A 14,318-nucleotide genomic window follows, 5' to 3' on the forward strand; every position below is an offset into this window, starting at 1 on the left:
GAGGTTTTCTCTATTGAAGAAGCACAGCTTATGGGAGAATGTGCAGATTCAAGGAAGATGACCTAAAAGACTTGAAAAGTCCCAAAGGGAAGCCTGTTTCTTGGGAAAGTAAGGGGCATCGCGTTGGGCCCTCGTCTTTCTCTCCTGCTGCCCCTGTGGGAAAATAAGGGGCATCGCGTTGGGCTCTCGTCTTTCTCTCCTGCTGCCCCTGTGGGAAAAGAGGGCCCGGCCCGTGGCTTGCTCCCCGCCACGCCCAGTGGGGCTTTCTCTGTCTTCCTTCCCCCAGATCAGTCTCTTTTGTTTTTTTCCCCCATCGCTTTATCCTTGACTTCTCCCTGCACCTCATGCTGCCCTCCTCATACCGTTTGACAGTGTCTGTGCCCCCAAGGGTTGTGTCACTGGCCTCCTGCTCTACTTTCTACCTCGTCCCTCCTGGGAAAGGGCTTTACCCGCATGGACCCCGTTTTCCCATAGGTGCCGACGACAGCCCTCAGGTCTTCCTCCAGCCACGACCTCTCGCCCGTTCTCCCGTCCCGGTTTTTCTCTGGCTACATATGTGTTGTTACGGCTGCCCCCAGTGAGCTCTGTCCAAAATAGAGCGCTTCCAGCTGGACTCTGCCGTCATCATCGGTGCTGGCAGCAGCACTGTTCCTTTCTCGGTCCGTTTGAACCTTTGATGTCAGTCTTTGCGCGTTTCCTTGTCGTTGTCGCTCTGTCCTGCGGAGCCTCGTTGAGCAATGTTTCTGGCCCCGCCCCTTGGCCCTTGGCCTCCTGCATGGGCTGGTTCGGGGTTCCCGTGCCCTCTTCCCCCACCGCCGATGCCTGATTTCCATTCTCTTTTCAAAACGGTTTGTCTTCATTCAGGATTCGACTCAGCCGGTGGGCACTGGATGCTGACTGTCAGTGACCAGCGGCTCTTGACGCGGTAACTGGTAAATTCAGCACCTCCTTGCCTCAGATGCAGGAGGAACAGTTGGTCAGTGACTGTGTCAGCTGGGATCTCCTGTCGGTGCTTGTAATCCAGCTTGTGGGAGACGCATTCCGTTATCCTGTCCCCCAAGAGAAGCCACTCTTTCACACCACCTCCCATCTTTCGGGTCACCATCCCCGGAACCCTGGTCCCTCCAGGCCCCGGACTGTTTGAGTCCTCTCTCTCCGTTGCCCTTGCGTCCCATCTGCCCGTGTGTCTGGCCTTTCCTTCCCTGCCACGTCCTTGCTGTTTTCTCAGGCAGTTCTCTAGCCCAGGTCCCCGTGGCCTCGGCCCTGGCCGGCCGTGACAGCCCAGGTCCTCCTCCTCGGGACCAGCGCTCTGGCCGCGGTGCCGCTGTGCCCCAGAGGAGTGACGTGTACCTCTTTCAGGGGGTCAGTTTATTGTATTTAAGCAGTTTTAAGTCAACTCCTCAGATGTCGCCATAACCGGAGGACAGAGAAACGCTGGGTGAGCTGGGATCACAGTAGTGGGTGTCATTGTCTTACCAGGTGGCATACAGTCGATGAGCCCCCTGCTTTATTTATTTATTTATTTTTGTCTTTTTAGGGCAGCACTCGCGACATATGGAGGTTCCCAGGCTAGGGGTTGAATCGGAGCTGTAGCTGCTGGCCTACACCACAGTCACAGCAACACAGGATCCCAGCCGCCTCTTCGACCTACACCACAGCTCATGGCAACGCCAGGTCCTTAACCCTCTGAGCAAGGCCAGGGATTGAACCCACAACCTCATGGTTCCTAGTCGGATTTGTTAACCACTGAGCCGCGACGGGAACTCCAATGTGCCCCCTACTCTAGATCTGTCTCCTCTCACGTACCAGCTCTCACTTCTGCCTTGGCTGTCATGGTACCTGTCTCCTTATCTCGTGCTTTGAGTCTAAGACCCGAAAGCACAAAGAAGAAGAATGGTTAGCAGCATGGATTTGGAGTCCAGTAGACTTCAGTTCAAATCCCAGCCCTGCTAGTGGTGGCAGAGCGAACTTGGACGAAAACCGTGGCATCTCCCTACACTCCGCTTACTCACCTGGAACATGGGAAATGCAGCTGACCTTACACTTGAGGGGTGTGAGCTTCTGGGTCTGACCCAGAGAGCAAACCCAGTCCCTCTACGACTTGTCAGTTGTGTTAGATGACAGTGAGTAAGGTGAGTGGCTTAGCGAGAGGGCTTCACACAGGCTTTTTCAGTATCTAAAAATTACTTCTAGAAGATCTGAATTATCAGAAGATGACAATTCTGGGTAAGGAGGCTGTTGGTACACACAGTGTGGACCCATAGTTACTTCAGGGGTGGGCATTTGTTAAGGTATTACTGTAACTAAATGCTCCTAAGTTGTTGTCTCCAGGAAGAGCCTCAACTTCCTGAGGGCAGAGACCGTAGCGCTGGCTGCACCCCCACTCCCACCCACCAGCACCCTGATTTGCTTGCACCCAGTTAGCAGGACCTGGAGCACTGTCCCTCTGCCCTTCAAAGGACAGAACATCTTTCTAATCCCAGCTCAGATCTTACCTCCTTTGTAAACCCTGGCCTAACCTCAACCCAGAGGGTTTCCTGCCTCTGAACTCCTGTTGTGCTGACTTTGGCAAGTGGCTTCTGGTGCCCAGAATTGCCAGTTGTCCTTTTCACTTTGCATTGAACTTGGCAACCTCCCGAGAGATTTTTAAGCTCCTTTAGTACAGTGCTGATGTCTTAGATGTCTTTGTGCTTCCTTTTGTCTCCAACCCCAGTCTTTTCATATAGAGGACCCATATGAAATCAGTATTGTGATATTTTTTGTCATTGATAAAGAATTTTATAGAGCTTGTGGTGGATCCTAAACTGTGCTCTGCTGGAATATGCTATTTAACATTACACAACTAGTGGATAAAGAGACTTGGGTGGAAAATGCTACACAGGCCCTCTAGACATTTAGTATATACTGTTCTGGAAATGTATCATTTAGAAATGTGCTAACCTAAAATTATCTTTGCACCACTTGCGAAATGTACACTTGATAAGCAGGGTGACTGTCATTGAAATTTTATGAATATTGTTCCATATGTCAATGAAGAAATTTTTTGGTGTTACTTTTCAACCGCCTGAAGCATCAAATGATGGTGTTATACGGGTAATCAAGGATTACAGGTTAACCCTTTCCTAGGTTTTTAAACATCCATTCAGATGCATATTTCTTTTTCTTTTCTTTTCTTTTTTTTTTTTTGTCTTTCTGCCTTTTTCTAGGGCCACACCCACGGCACATGGAGGTTCCCAGGCTTGGGGTCTAATTGGAGCTGTAACTGCCGGCCACAGCCACAGCCACAGCAACGCCAGATCCGAGCCACATCTGCGACCCACACCACAGCTCATAGCAATGCTGGATCCTTAACCCACTGACCAAAGCCAGGGATCGAACCTGCAACCTCAAGGTTCCTAGTCAGATTCGTTAACCACTGCGCCACGACGGTAACTCCTCAGATGCATATTTCTAACATTCTAACATTCTTTGATGTTTTTTGAAATATTCTGTAATGTTATTATATCTTATGTGCATAACATGACATGTAAGAGAGATATAGTTTTCAGCTAGATATGGGGATTGGTCCTTCCTTTGAGTTCTGTATTACAAAAAAAAAAAATCTGTAGTTCCCATCAAATGCTGACTATTGGGTAGAAGTGTGTGGCCAAAGGACTTTAGGAGGTGGGGAAGTTGGAGCCTCTTAAACTAGGTGGTCATGCTTCTGTTCTGTTCAGTAATGTAATTGGATTCTGAGTGGTGATCTATTTTACACATGCGACACCAAAATTAAATTTTAGGAGTTCCTATCGTGGCTCAGCGGAAATGAATCCGACTAGTATCCATGAGGATGCAGGTTCGATCCCTGGCTTCACTCAGTGGGTTAAGGATCCTGCGTTGCCATAAGCTGTGGTTGCAGGCACAGCTTCTGTCTGGCGTTGATGCGGCTGTGGTGTAGGCTGGCAGCTACAGCTCCGATTGGACCCCTAGCCTGGTTACTTCCATATGCCGTGGGTGCAGCCCTAAAAAAAAAAGAACAAAAAATTAAATTCTACATGCTGATAAAAATGGTGCCACTATTTTATTTCTAATTCCTTCTCTTGAGCCTTGATAGAATTCAGTGAAATTGAATTTAGTTTAATATTTTTTTAAAATCATGGTTGAACTCATCCCTGTAGTTTCACCAGAGTCTGATCTTCCAGTAGATAACTTTGGGTGGTGAAATGGAAAGGAAATGTACTCAGATATGAAGCAACTTTTCAGTTCATCTAATTGTGAAATATAAAATTATGAAGAAATTCAGCAAATAAGTAGGAAAAGATGAACTAAGCGAGCCAGTCCTTTAACAAATGACCTTTTAAAAATTCTTGTGAGTTAAGAGCTCAGGAAGATTATGAAGATTTTTCACTATTCTTTTTTTTTAAGGTAGGAAAAAATTCTTCATAACCCTAGAAAAATAAATTTCTCATTAAATTATTAAGACAGAGACACATAGAATTACCCAGATTTGAACTTTTGGGGTCAGGGTCTGATTTTTCCACTTATTATAAGAACCTAAACCATCACTTGACATCCTTGTTTTCTTTTTTTGTTGTTTTGGTTTGGTTTTTTTGTCTTTTGAGGTGCGGGGCGCACCCTCGGCGTGTGGAAGTTCCCAGGCTAGGGGTCCTATCAGAGCTGTAGCTGCCAGCCTATACCACAGCCACAGCAACTCAGAATCCGAGCCGTGTCTGTGACTTACACCACAGCTCACGGCAGCACTAGATCCTCAACCCACTGAGCAAGGCCAGGGATTGAACCTGCATCCTCATGGATGCTAGTCAGATTCATTTCTGCTGAGCCACAACGGGAACTCCAACATCCTTGTTTTCAAACTAGGACCCTTGTAAGAATGAAAGAGGCGAGAATGCACATTTTAGTTGAACTGGCATAACAAGGGTAATTCTGGGTTGCCTCAGACAAAGTCAGAGGTGTGTTTGCTGTGTCCACCAAATATCCAGCCCAGAGCTTGGCATGTACTAGGTGCTCAAGATTTTAAAATCCGGAGAATCCTGAGTTAATAGGGTTTGAAGTCAAATATGATAGCATTTTATGGACATAAATAGCATCTCTAATAAAGAGTAGAAGGCAGATGTTTTAAAAGTAGTATTTTGAAATACAGACTTAGGAGTTCCCGTCATGGCTCAGTGGTTAACAAACCTGACTGGCATCCACGAGGACACAGGTTCGATACTTGGCCTCGCTCAGTGCGTTAAGAATCTGGCGTTGCCATGAGCTATGGTATAGGTTGCAGACTCAGCTCAGATCCTACGTTGCTGTGGCTGTGGCATAGGTTGGTGGCTATAGCTCCAATTGGACCCCTAACCTGAGAACCTCCATATGCCATGGGTGCAGCCCTAAAATGAGAGAGAGACAAAAAATAAAATAAAATAAAATGAAATACAGACTTACATGCATGTTTTTTTTTTTTAAAGGCAGAATAAGGGAGTTCCCATTGTGGCTTAGTCGGTAGGTTAAGAGCCCAACATAGTGTCCGTGAGGATTCAGGTTCCATCCCTGGCCACATTCAATGGGTTAAGGATCTGGCATTGCCACAAGCTTCAGCATGTGGCCGGGATCCAGTGTTGCCATGGCTGTGGTGTAGGCTGGCAGCTGCAGCTCTGATTCGACCCCTGGCCCAGGAACTTCCATATGCTGCAGGTGTGGCCATAAAATTAAAAATCAAAAAACAAAAAAATGAAAAATTTAAAAAAAAATGAGTTCCCTTGTGGTGTGGGTTAAGGATCCAGTGTTGTCACTGCAGCCACTCGGGTCACTGCTGTGGCACAGGTTCAATCCTTGGCCTGGGAACTTCCACATGCCATACATAGTACAGCCAAAAAAACCAAACCAGAGAACACAGCTTCCCCAGTTAAAAAAAAAAAAAAAAAAGTGCAAAATAAGCATTTGATTAAAGTGGCCAAAAATGGGCCCCAGGAATTTCATTGCCTTTAGCTTACAGGCTGTCAGAAATGCACCCAATGTAACCAGGAACCCAGATTTGTGCGAGGCATGAAAGAGGCAGTCTTTTGTATCTGTGGTGATAAGAAATGACTTCTCTCAAGTAGTGGACTTAAATTCTGCTAACTGCAGGATATATTTTAATGCCCATTTTATAGGAGCTGTATTTCATTTGCCTTATGCAAGGAGGAATACCTTACATATGGTTGTATGATGTAAGCAGACTCAAATTCTAATAAATCTGTTTTTAAGTGCTTTTCATGGTCACTTGTGTAACAGACATCCTCATAAACTTGTAACATTAACAAGCATGTCAGGTCCTGATGAATATCTGATACACAGTGTTTGGGATTTTGACCTGCTTATGTGACAGATGGTCATTGGGACGTGCCTTTTAGAAACTTGAGTTCCCAATCGCAGTGACTGCTGTGCTTTCACATGAGTGACACTGCGGCCGTCACGTCCGGAGTTACGCCGGCATCTCCCCAGGCTTCTGTGCAATGATCGGGGTCTGGCGGCCCCTCCAGGGAGCGGGGGTAAGTTTTACAGATTTATCCTCCAGGGATTTCCCGGCTCCCTCACAACCCAGGCTCAAAAATCCAGCTTCACCCCCATCTGGTCATAGCCTCCCAGTCTCCCAGGGAAGGGGGAGAAAAATTCATGTTCCCTTCCAAGAGCCCAGTAGGAAGGGCAGAGATGACCCCAAAAGCAATTGAGATTGTGCCATCAGATCCAACTGAAAAGGTCTGTTAAGCCCCCTGCCTTTTCTGAAAAGCAGAGTGACAGATAAGAGGGCAGCAGGCCTTGGAGAGGACGGGGGTCAACAGAGAACGAAAGGAGAGGAAGCAGTTCCTCCTCGGGTGAGACACAGAGGCCTTCCCCCTTCCTGCCCCCAGCCTCGGGGATCAGGATAAATAGAGTGTGAAAGGTTGGAGTTCCCATCATGGCTCAGTGGTTAACAAACCCAACTAGCATCCATGAGGTTGCGGGTTTGATCCCTGGCCTCGCTCAGTGGGTTAAGGATCTGGTGTTGCTGTGGCTGTGGCGTGGGCCGGCAGCTGTAGCTCCGATTGGACCCCTAGCCTGGGAACCTCCATATGCCACTGGAGGCCTTAAAAAGACCAAAAAAAAAAAAAAAAGGGAACTCGGAAAGTGTGGGCTGGGTGCCGTTTGAGCACCACTTATTAGAAGGAGTTGTTCCAGAAAAGTCCTCTCAAGGAGAAATGTTTGGAAATAAGTTTGGTTATTACTAGGATTATTTTAGAGATTGAAAAACAAATAATAGTATTTTATTATTATTATTATTATTATTATTAAAGACATTCTCTTTAGCTGTTTTCTTTGAGCAGTTTGCTTCACAGAGTGAAATGGCCTCCGCTACAGAGTAAAGGTAGCAAGGCTGTACCGGCAAACTTCCAGTTCTAAGATAAATACGTTCTGGGATGTGGAGCTCCCATGGTGGCTCAGTGGTTAATGAATCCGACTAGGAACCATCAGGTTGTGGGTTCGATCCCTGGCCTTGCTCAGTGGGTTAAGGATCCGGCGTTGCCGTGAGCTGTGGTGTAGGTCGCAGATGTGGCTCGGATCCTGCGTTGCTGTGGCTGTGGCGTAGGCCGGTGGCTACAGCTCCAATTCAACCTCTCGCCTGGGAACCTCCATATTCCGCGGGTGCAGCCCTAGAAATGGCAAAAAAACAAAATAATAATAATAATAATAATAAGTTCTGGGATATAATATACAGCCTGGTAACTGGCTTAACAATGCTGTGTTTTGTACTTGAAAGTTGCCATGAGAGTGAATCTTAAATGTTCTCACCATACACACACGCACACACACAGGTAATTATATGAGGTGGTGAAAGTATAACTAACCTTATTATGGTCGTAATGTCGCGATATATGCGCATATCAAATCTCCATATTGCACACCTTAAATGTACACAATTTTCTGTGTCGGTTATATCTCAGCAAAGCTGGGAGGAAAAATAAGGCTGTCTCGGGAATTGCGTCCAGCTCTTAGAATAGCGGCTGCTGACCTTACAAAGGAGCTGAGCGGCCACGCCAAGGCCAGGCCAGAGTCTGCAGCGGCGGCCGGCGCAGTGAAGGCTATTTCTAGCCATGCAGGTCCCCTCTCTGCTCCTGGGAATCTGTCACCAGAGGTAGCCAGTGACAGTTTCCACAATTTTATGACGCTTGGCTGTCGTCCCAGTCGCAAATAAGTCATAGGCCATTCTCTTCCCCTCTGTAAAATTCCACTTCTCCGCCCTGGCCTATCCACCGAGAGTTTTTGAGACAGTGAAATAGAGAATGGAGCTGCATCTCCTTTATGTCACATCAGCATATTTCTTCTGCCATCTCTGACCCCTCAGCACCCTCCCACCATGAAGTGCCGAGGATGGAGGAGTAAGGAAGGGGGGCAGGCTAAATTGCACGGAATAAACGAAAGGCTTCTTTTGCTTTGCCTCGTCAATGGATGAGTTACTAAAAGCCGAGGGCTTGGTCATCTCTAGGTTGTATAAAATACCTTCAGCAGTTTGCTTCTTTAATATTGAGAAATGTAGAAAAGCCATTGTCTGTGTCATTATAGAATTAGGGGAGATGGACTTGAACAAAAAGTGCAGTCGGAGGAGTAGGTCAAGTGTGACCTCTGAATGAGCAAAAGCCAGAGGAGTCTGGTCAGGCAGAAGGCTGTCTGCAGAAGTGTGGTCACATCACACAGTTCAGGACCCCAGCAAGGAAGGAAGCCTCTGTCGGGTCTGTGGGATCAGGATCAAGGTGGGGTTCAGAGCAGGTGTTAGGCTGAGGTTGCCCCTGGGACCTCAGAGCACATCCAGGGTGACGTACACACAGAAAGTGACTGCTGCCCCCAGGACAGAAGCTGCCTGGACTCTGCCTTGGTCTAGGTGGAAAGGCATTGGCAGGTTTTTCTTTATTCCCCAGAGGAAGACCAGGTTCCAGAGGTGCTTGTGACTGGTAATTGCTCTGTAGCCAGAGAACTAAGTTCTCCTGGAGTCTGGTCAGTTAGAATGCTTCATTCCATCAGCTGCATGCCCACCATGTATAACGAGCCTGGCTCATTGCTGGGGGCAGGGGCGGGGGGGGGGGAGAAGACAGAGGAAGGAACTGTAGCTTGCACCCTCAGAATATAGCCTGGTTATAGAAACGTGACTTAATCCTGTAAAAAGTTACATAGCACAAAAGGTAATTCAAGGTAAGAGATTTTTGCAAGATGGAAGTGCAGCTTGTGGCCACATGGGCAGCATGTGTGATAAGCGCCTTAGGAGCAAAGGGTTGGGAATGTCACTGTGGGTTGGAGTTCTGGGAAGAGGAGGCATCTGAACTGGCTCTTGTTTGGGTAAGTTGAGAAAAGCCGAGAAGGCGTGCAGGGCCGTGGTGTAAGAGCCTGCAGGTCGGACATTCCGGAGACATTCAACGAACAGTGACTAGAACAGCTCAACTCAAATGGAGGGGTCGGAAAGGTTAATCGTTGCAGGCGAAGCCAACAAAGCCGTCGAAATCAAAATGCGAAGGTGTTAAGCGTCCTCAGATTTATCTTCTAGACACTGAGGAAGCATGGAAAGTTTTTGGACAGAGGAGTGTCATGCTTAGAAATGTTCTAGGAAGATCATCTGGTGGCTGAATAGGGGCAAAGTAGAGGAACAGAGAGGGCTCAGGTCATCCAGATGCCTGCACTTGCCTTCATCTGCCAGAGGGTGGTAAGTGCTTTAACCATAGAAGGGGCAGCTAGAACAGAAACAGACCGGTGCCAAAGACATTTTGAAGGAAGGAGCAATGAGACCCCGCACCTTCTTGTCCACAGAGGCAGAGAAGAATCATCAAAGGTAAATCCACACCTGGATTTGGAACCAAGTGACGAGACGACTCTGTTATGATTGGTCGTGAGGACATTACCTCGGAGGGTGAAAAGGCCAGGGTGTTCGGGGGACATAAGGGCTTCATCTTTGGACGATCCTCTTGGATGTTGTAGCGGGAGGCACGAGGGAGTGCTTGGCCTGCGATGAACACGAAAGGGTTGCCTGTGTAGATATGACGGTTTAAATCCCAAGAGACCGGAGTCCCAGTACTGGAAATGCCCACATACCAAAGGAGGAAGAGGAACCAGCCAGCCCGTAGTGTGCAATCAGATACAGGATGGGCAGGTTACAGATTCACAGAGCGCAGATAAGAGCATCAAGGAGGAAGTCGTGGTCAGCAGTATCAGATGCTCCTCAGAGGTCAAGGAGAATAGGGGCTGAAAGAAAGGCCGTCGAACGAGGCACTTATGAAGTCATTTGCCTTTAAGATGCAGTCCTGCAGTGCGTGGACGTGTGCGGGAGGTGGATTAAGGAGTGAGCCTTGAAGCAGAGGCGCGTAGACCGCTGAGTATAGGGAAGAGGGAAAGGATTACTTCTCCTGCCTTCCAGGTTGGAGTTTCCTTGTGCACCTCCGAAGGCAGAAGAAAGAGACTGTCCTTGGATTCTTTTGGCAAAACCTAATTATTAAGCGCCTCCGAAGGATTTGGATCCAGTTAACGGGGAGAAATGGAAAGCCAAAAGGGAGTGGACGAGAGGGGGCGTGGAGTTCAAGAGACAGTGAGAGAGCTTGAATCGTGAGAAGAGGGGGAGCTTCTTAGTGTTGGCAGGGAGACACCTCTTCCTCTGAGCCCTGAAGGACGGAGGAGACAGTGGAGAAGGGAGGTAAATTCAGGGATGTTTTGACATGAAGAGGGTGAAGGCGGAAAGCCAGGCTGCCGGCCTCGGGCTTCTGGACAAGGTGCAAGGTGGGTCGTGGCTGAGAGGGTGGCCTCGTGTGATGACCAACGAGGTGAAAAGGAAAACGTTAAATGAGCACCCCAGGTCTGCGTCCCGGGGTGCATACACAAACACAGAGTGGCTAACCACCAACGGTGCTGATGGAAATGCCATCTTTGTGCTTTTGTGGGAGATGTTTCTCACCTGCAGCTGAGAAGGTGGGCGGTGTTTGCTTCAGCCTTGACCTGCGAGGACTTATCCTTCCTGATGGCCTTATCTTTTAGCCTGAGTACATTTTCTTTAAATGTTTGTTTGCGTCTGATATCACCATAGTTATAAGTCAGACAGTGTTCCGTCATTCGATTTCTGAGGTTGTCTCAATCGTAGGTGAGATTTTGATATAAAATAATAGTACTTTCTAGATAAATGTATTGCTGTATGAAATTCACAGGAAAAGCGAGTGCATAGAGCCCATGAATTGTGCTGCCCGCTCCCCTCCAAAAAACGCTGATAAAATGTTTTAGACTATCTGCGTGAAAACACCAGACCAACTGCTGATTGACTCGGCCCTGCAGAATTGAGGTGACTAAGATGCCAGGGGGTAATTACAGTTCATCCAGAAGCCAGCAGATCACAAGGGGCTCCACGATCTGACCTCTGTGGGAAGATGTTTCCTCCAGTGAGTTAACCTGACAGTTTTAGGGTCAGCGGCCAGGAGTAGCTGACCACATGGGACAACTAAGTATATGACCATTCCCTGGACCATCTCATACAGTCTTCAGTTTTGGGGTTTTTTGTTGTTGTTGTTGTTTGTCTTTTGTCTTTTTAGGGCTGCACCCACAGCATATGGAGGTTCCCAGGCTAGGGGCCTAATCAGAGCTGTTGCCACCAGATGATGCCACAGCCACAGCAACACCAGATCCAAGCCATGTCTGCGACCTACACCACAGCTCACGGCAACATGGGATCCTTAACCCACTGAGCGAGGCCAGGGATCCAACCCGAAACCTCATGGTTCCTAGTCGGATTCGTTTCCACTGTGTCACAACGGGACCTCCCCAGTCTTCAGTTTTAATAGGATTGCATCCCGATGAGGAGGGATTTGTTTCTATCACAAACAGTGTTTATTTAAAGAAAAAAAAAAAAAAAACAAACTCCCAAGTCCTGGTATTCTGTCTCTGAGTCTTTTTTTTATTTATCTGGTTTTTGGCCTCGACGTGCAGCAGGTCCATGTGGCATCTCGGTTCCCAGACCAGGGACTGAACCCGGGCCCCAGCAGGTGACAGCGCCAAGTCCAACCATTAGACCACCGGGGGGAGTCCCAGTATCCCTGAGTCTTGGCTCTCCCAGCCCCCCACCCTCCCGCTGGTGGCACGTGAAACACGGGAACTTGCGGGGCCCACAGACCAAGTGCCCAGCCTGTACCTCGGGGTGGAGCCGACTCGCTTTGCGGACCTTCTTTCGAGATGGGAAGAAGACTGCAGGGCCTGGGGCCGCGGCGCCACCCCGAAGCGGCTGCGTGGCTTGGTTCACGCGTCGGTGACTGAGCTCTCTGTTTCCCCGTCTCTTCTTTTCCCTGCAGGTATGGCCTCACATGTGCAAGTTTTCTCCCCTCACACCCTCCAATCAAGTGCCTTCTGTAGCGTGAAGAAGCTGAAAGTAGAGCCGAGTTCCACCTGGGACATGACCGGGTACGGCTCGCACAGCAAGGTGTATGGCCAGAGCAAGAACGCGCCGCCTTCGCAGCCAGCCGCCGCCGCCACCGTCAGCGCCTCCCTGCCCATCCCGAACCCAGGCCTACCTTACGAGCAGACCATCATCTTCCCAGGGAGCGCCGGGCACATCGTCGTCACGTCCGCCAGCAGCACGTCTGTCACTGGGCAAGTCCTCGGTGGCCCGCACAACCTCATGCGTCGCAGCACTGTGAGCCTTCTCGACACCTACCAAAAATGCGGACTCAAGCGGAAGAGTGAGGAGATTGAGAACACGAGCAGCGTGCAGATCATCGAAGAGCACCCACCCATGATTCAGAACACCGCGAGTGGGGCCACTGTCGCCACTGCCACCACCTCGACTGCCACCTCCAAAAACAGTGGCTCCAACAGCGAGGGGGACTACCAGCTGGTCCAGCATGAGGTGCTGTGCTCCATGACCAACACGTACGAAGTTCTGGAGTTCCTGGGCCGGGGGACGTTTGGGCAAGTGGTCAAGTGCTGGAAGCGGGGCACCAATGAGATCGTGGCCATCAAGATCCTGAAGAACCACCCATCCTACGCCCGCCAAGGTCAGATCGAGGTGAGCATCCTGGCGCGCCTGAGCACGGAGAGCGCCGACGACTACAACTTCGTCCGCGCCTACGAGTGCTTCCAGCACAAGAACCACACGTGCTTGGTCTTCGAGATGCTGGAGCAGAACCTCTATGACTTTCTGAAGCAGAACAAGTTCAGCCCCTTGCCCCTCAAATACATTCGCCCGGTCCTCCAGCAGGTGGCCACGGCCCTGATGAAACTAAAAAGCCTCGGTCTCATCCATGCCGACCTCAAACCGGAGAACATCATGCTGGTCGATCCCTCTAGACAGCCGTACCGAGTCAAGGTCATCGACTTTGGGTCAGCCAGTCACGTGTCCAAGGCTGTGTGCTCCACCTACTTGCAGTCCAGGTATTACAGGTAAGGCCCTTTGCCCCGCCCCGGCGGGGTTCACAGAGGAGGCGCAGCGTTGGTTGGTCCCTGCGGGGGAGAGAACATCGCCGCCCTCAAGCGATTCATCGTTTAGTCGGGAAATCGGGCCATGTGCACATCGAGATGAGGCTGAGCAGCCGTGTAAGAATGGAGCCAGGTCAGATTCCTGGCACAGACGTTCTGGCGTTGGGAGGGATTCCCGGGGGCTGGGAGCAAAGACTGGAGGCGTGGCAGGGGAGCCAGGTCAGCAGGGATGAGAAGAATCCAGACAGGGGTGACGAGGGAGGGGCTTGTTGCGTTATGAGGTCAGCCTGGCTTCTGTGTGTGGGCACAGCTGGCCTGTCACCTGCTCTGAGGCGGACCAGCAGGTCTCCCTGTGTGACCTCCTACATGACCTTATGTCCCCTCTCCTCCTCCCTGTACGCGCCCCCTCGCCTGAATTATCTTCATCCTGACTCAGGTTTCCAGGCCCCTCCTCTGGTGCTGCCCCTCCCTCCCCAAGCCCCGCTCTCCCTGTAGGAGGCATTTCCCAGCCTCTGAGGAGGAGCCTGGCTCCTGCTCCACCTGCTGGGCTCAGGAGGGGTGGACCCTCTCCGGCTCACCTGGGTCCTCCCACTCACTCTTCTTACACTCGGGGGGTCGGCTGAGGGCCCCAGAGCCAGGCATTTCCCATCAGAGCTGTGTGGAGAGGGAGGCGGACCCCAGCACTGTGGCTGCCCAGGAAGGGGAGCTGCGCTAGAAGGCGGAGGGCCCCGGGAAGTGGGTGGAGGAGGCGGCTGGGTGGGAACTGCAGGCCCTCTTTTTAGAAAGTGTCCTTCTCTGAGCTTGGGGTGGCATCACCTCAGGTCACCATCACCGCCGGTCCTCAGCCCGTCCAGTGCCCTGGCCAAGGGGTGCCCTGCAACACG

The 14,318-nt window shown here is 50.0% G+C and overlaps 1 protein-coding gene across 4 annotated transcripts in view; it reads left to right on the forward strand.

The window, feature by feature from the left end:
* The window catches only part of HIPK2 (homeodomain interacting protein kinase 2), a 204,958-nt gene that overhangs the window by 51,350 nt on the left and 139,290 nt on the right, over window positions 1-14,318 (forward strand). For all 4 annotated transcript variants that reach the window (XM_047762979.1, XM_047762981.1, XM_047762978.1 and 1 more), the window contains exon 2: window positions 12,312-13,398. In XM_047762979.1, the coding sequence (XP_047618935.1) occupies window positions 12,312-13,398 (1,087 nt within the window). The remainder of the gene's footprint in view (window positions 1-12,311; window positions 13,399-14,318) is intronic.

The sequence above is a fragment of the Phacochoerus africanus genome, chromosome 16 (genome assembly GCF_016906955.1).
Source record: "Phacochoerus africanus isolate WHEZ1 chromosome 16, ROS_Pafr_v1, whole genome shotgun sequence".
Lineage (NCBI taxonomy): Eukaryota > Metazoa > Chordata > Mammalia > Artiodactyla > Suidae > Phacochoerus > Phacochoerus africanus.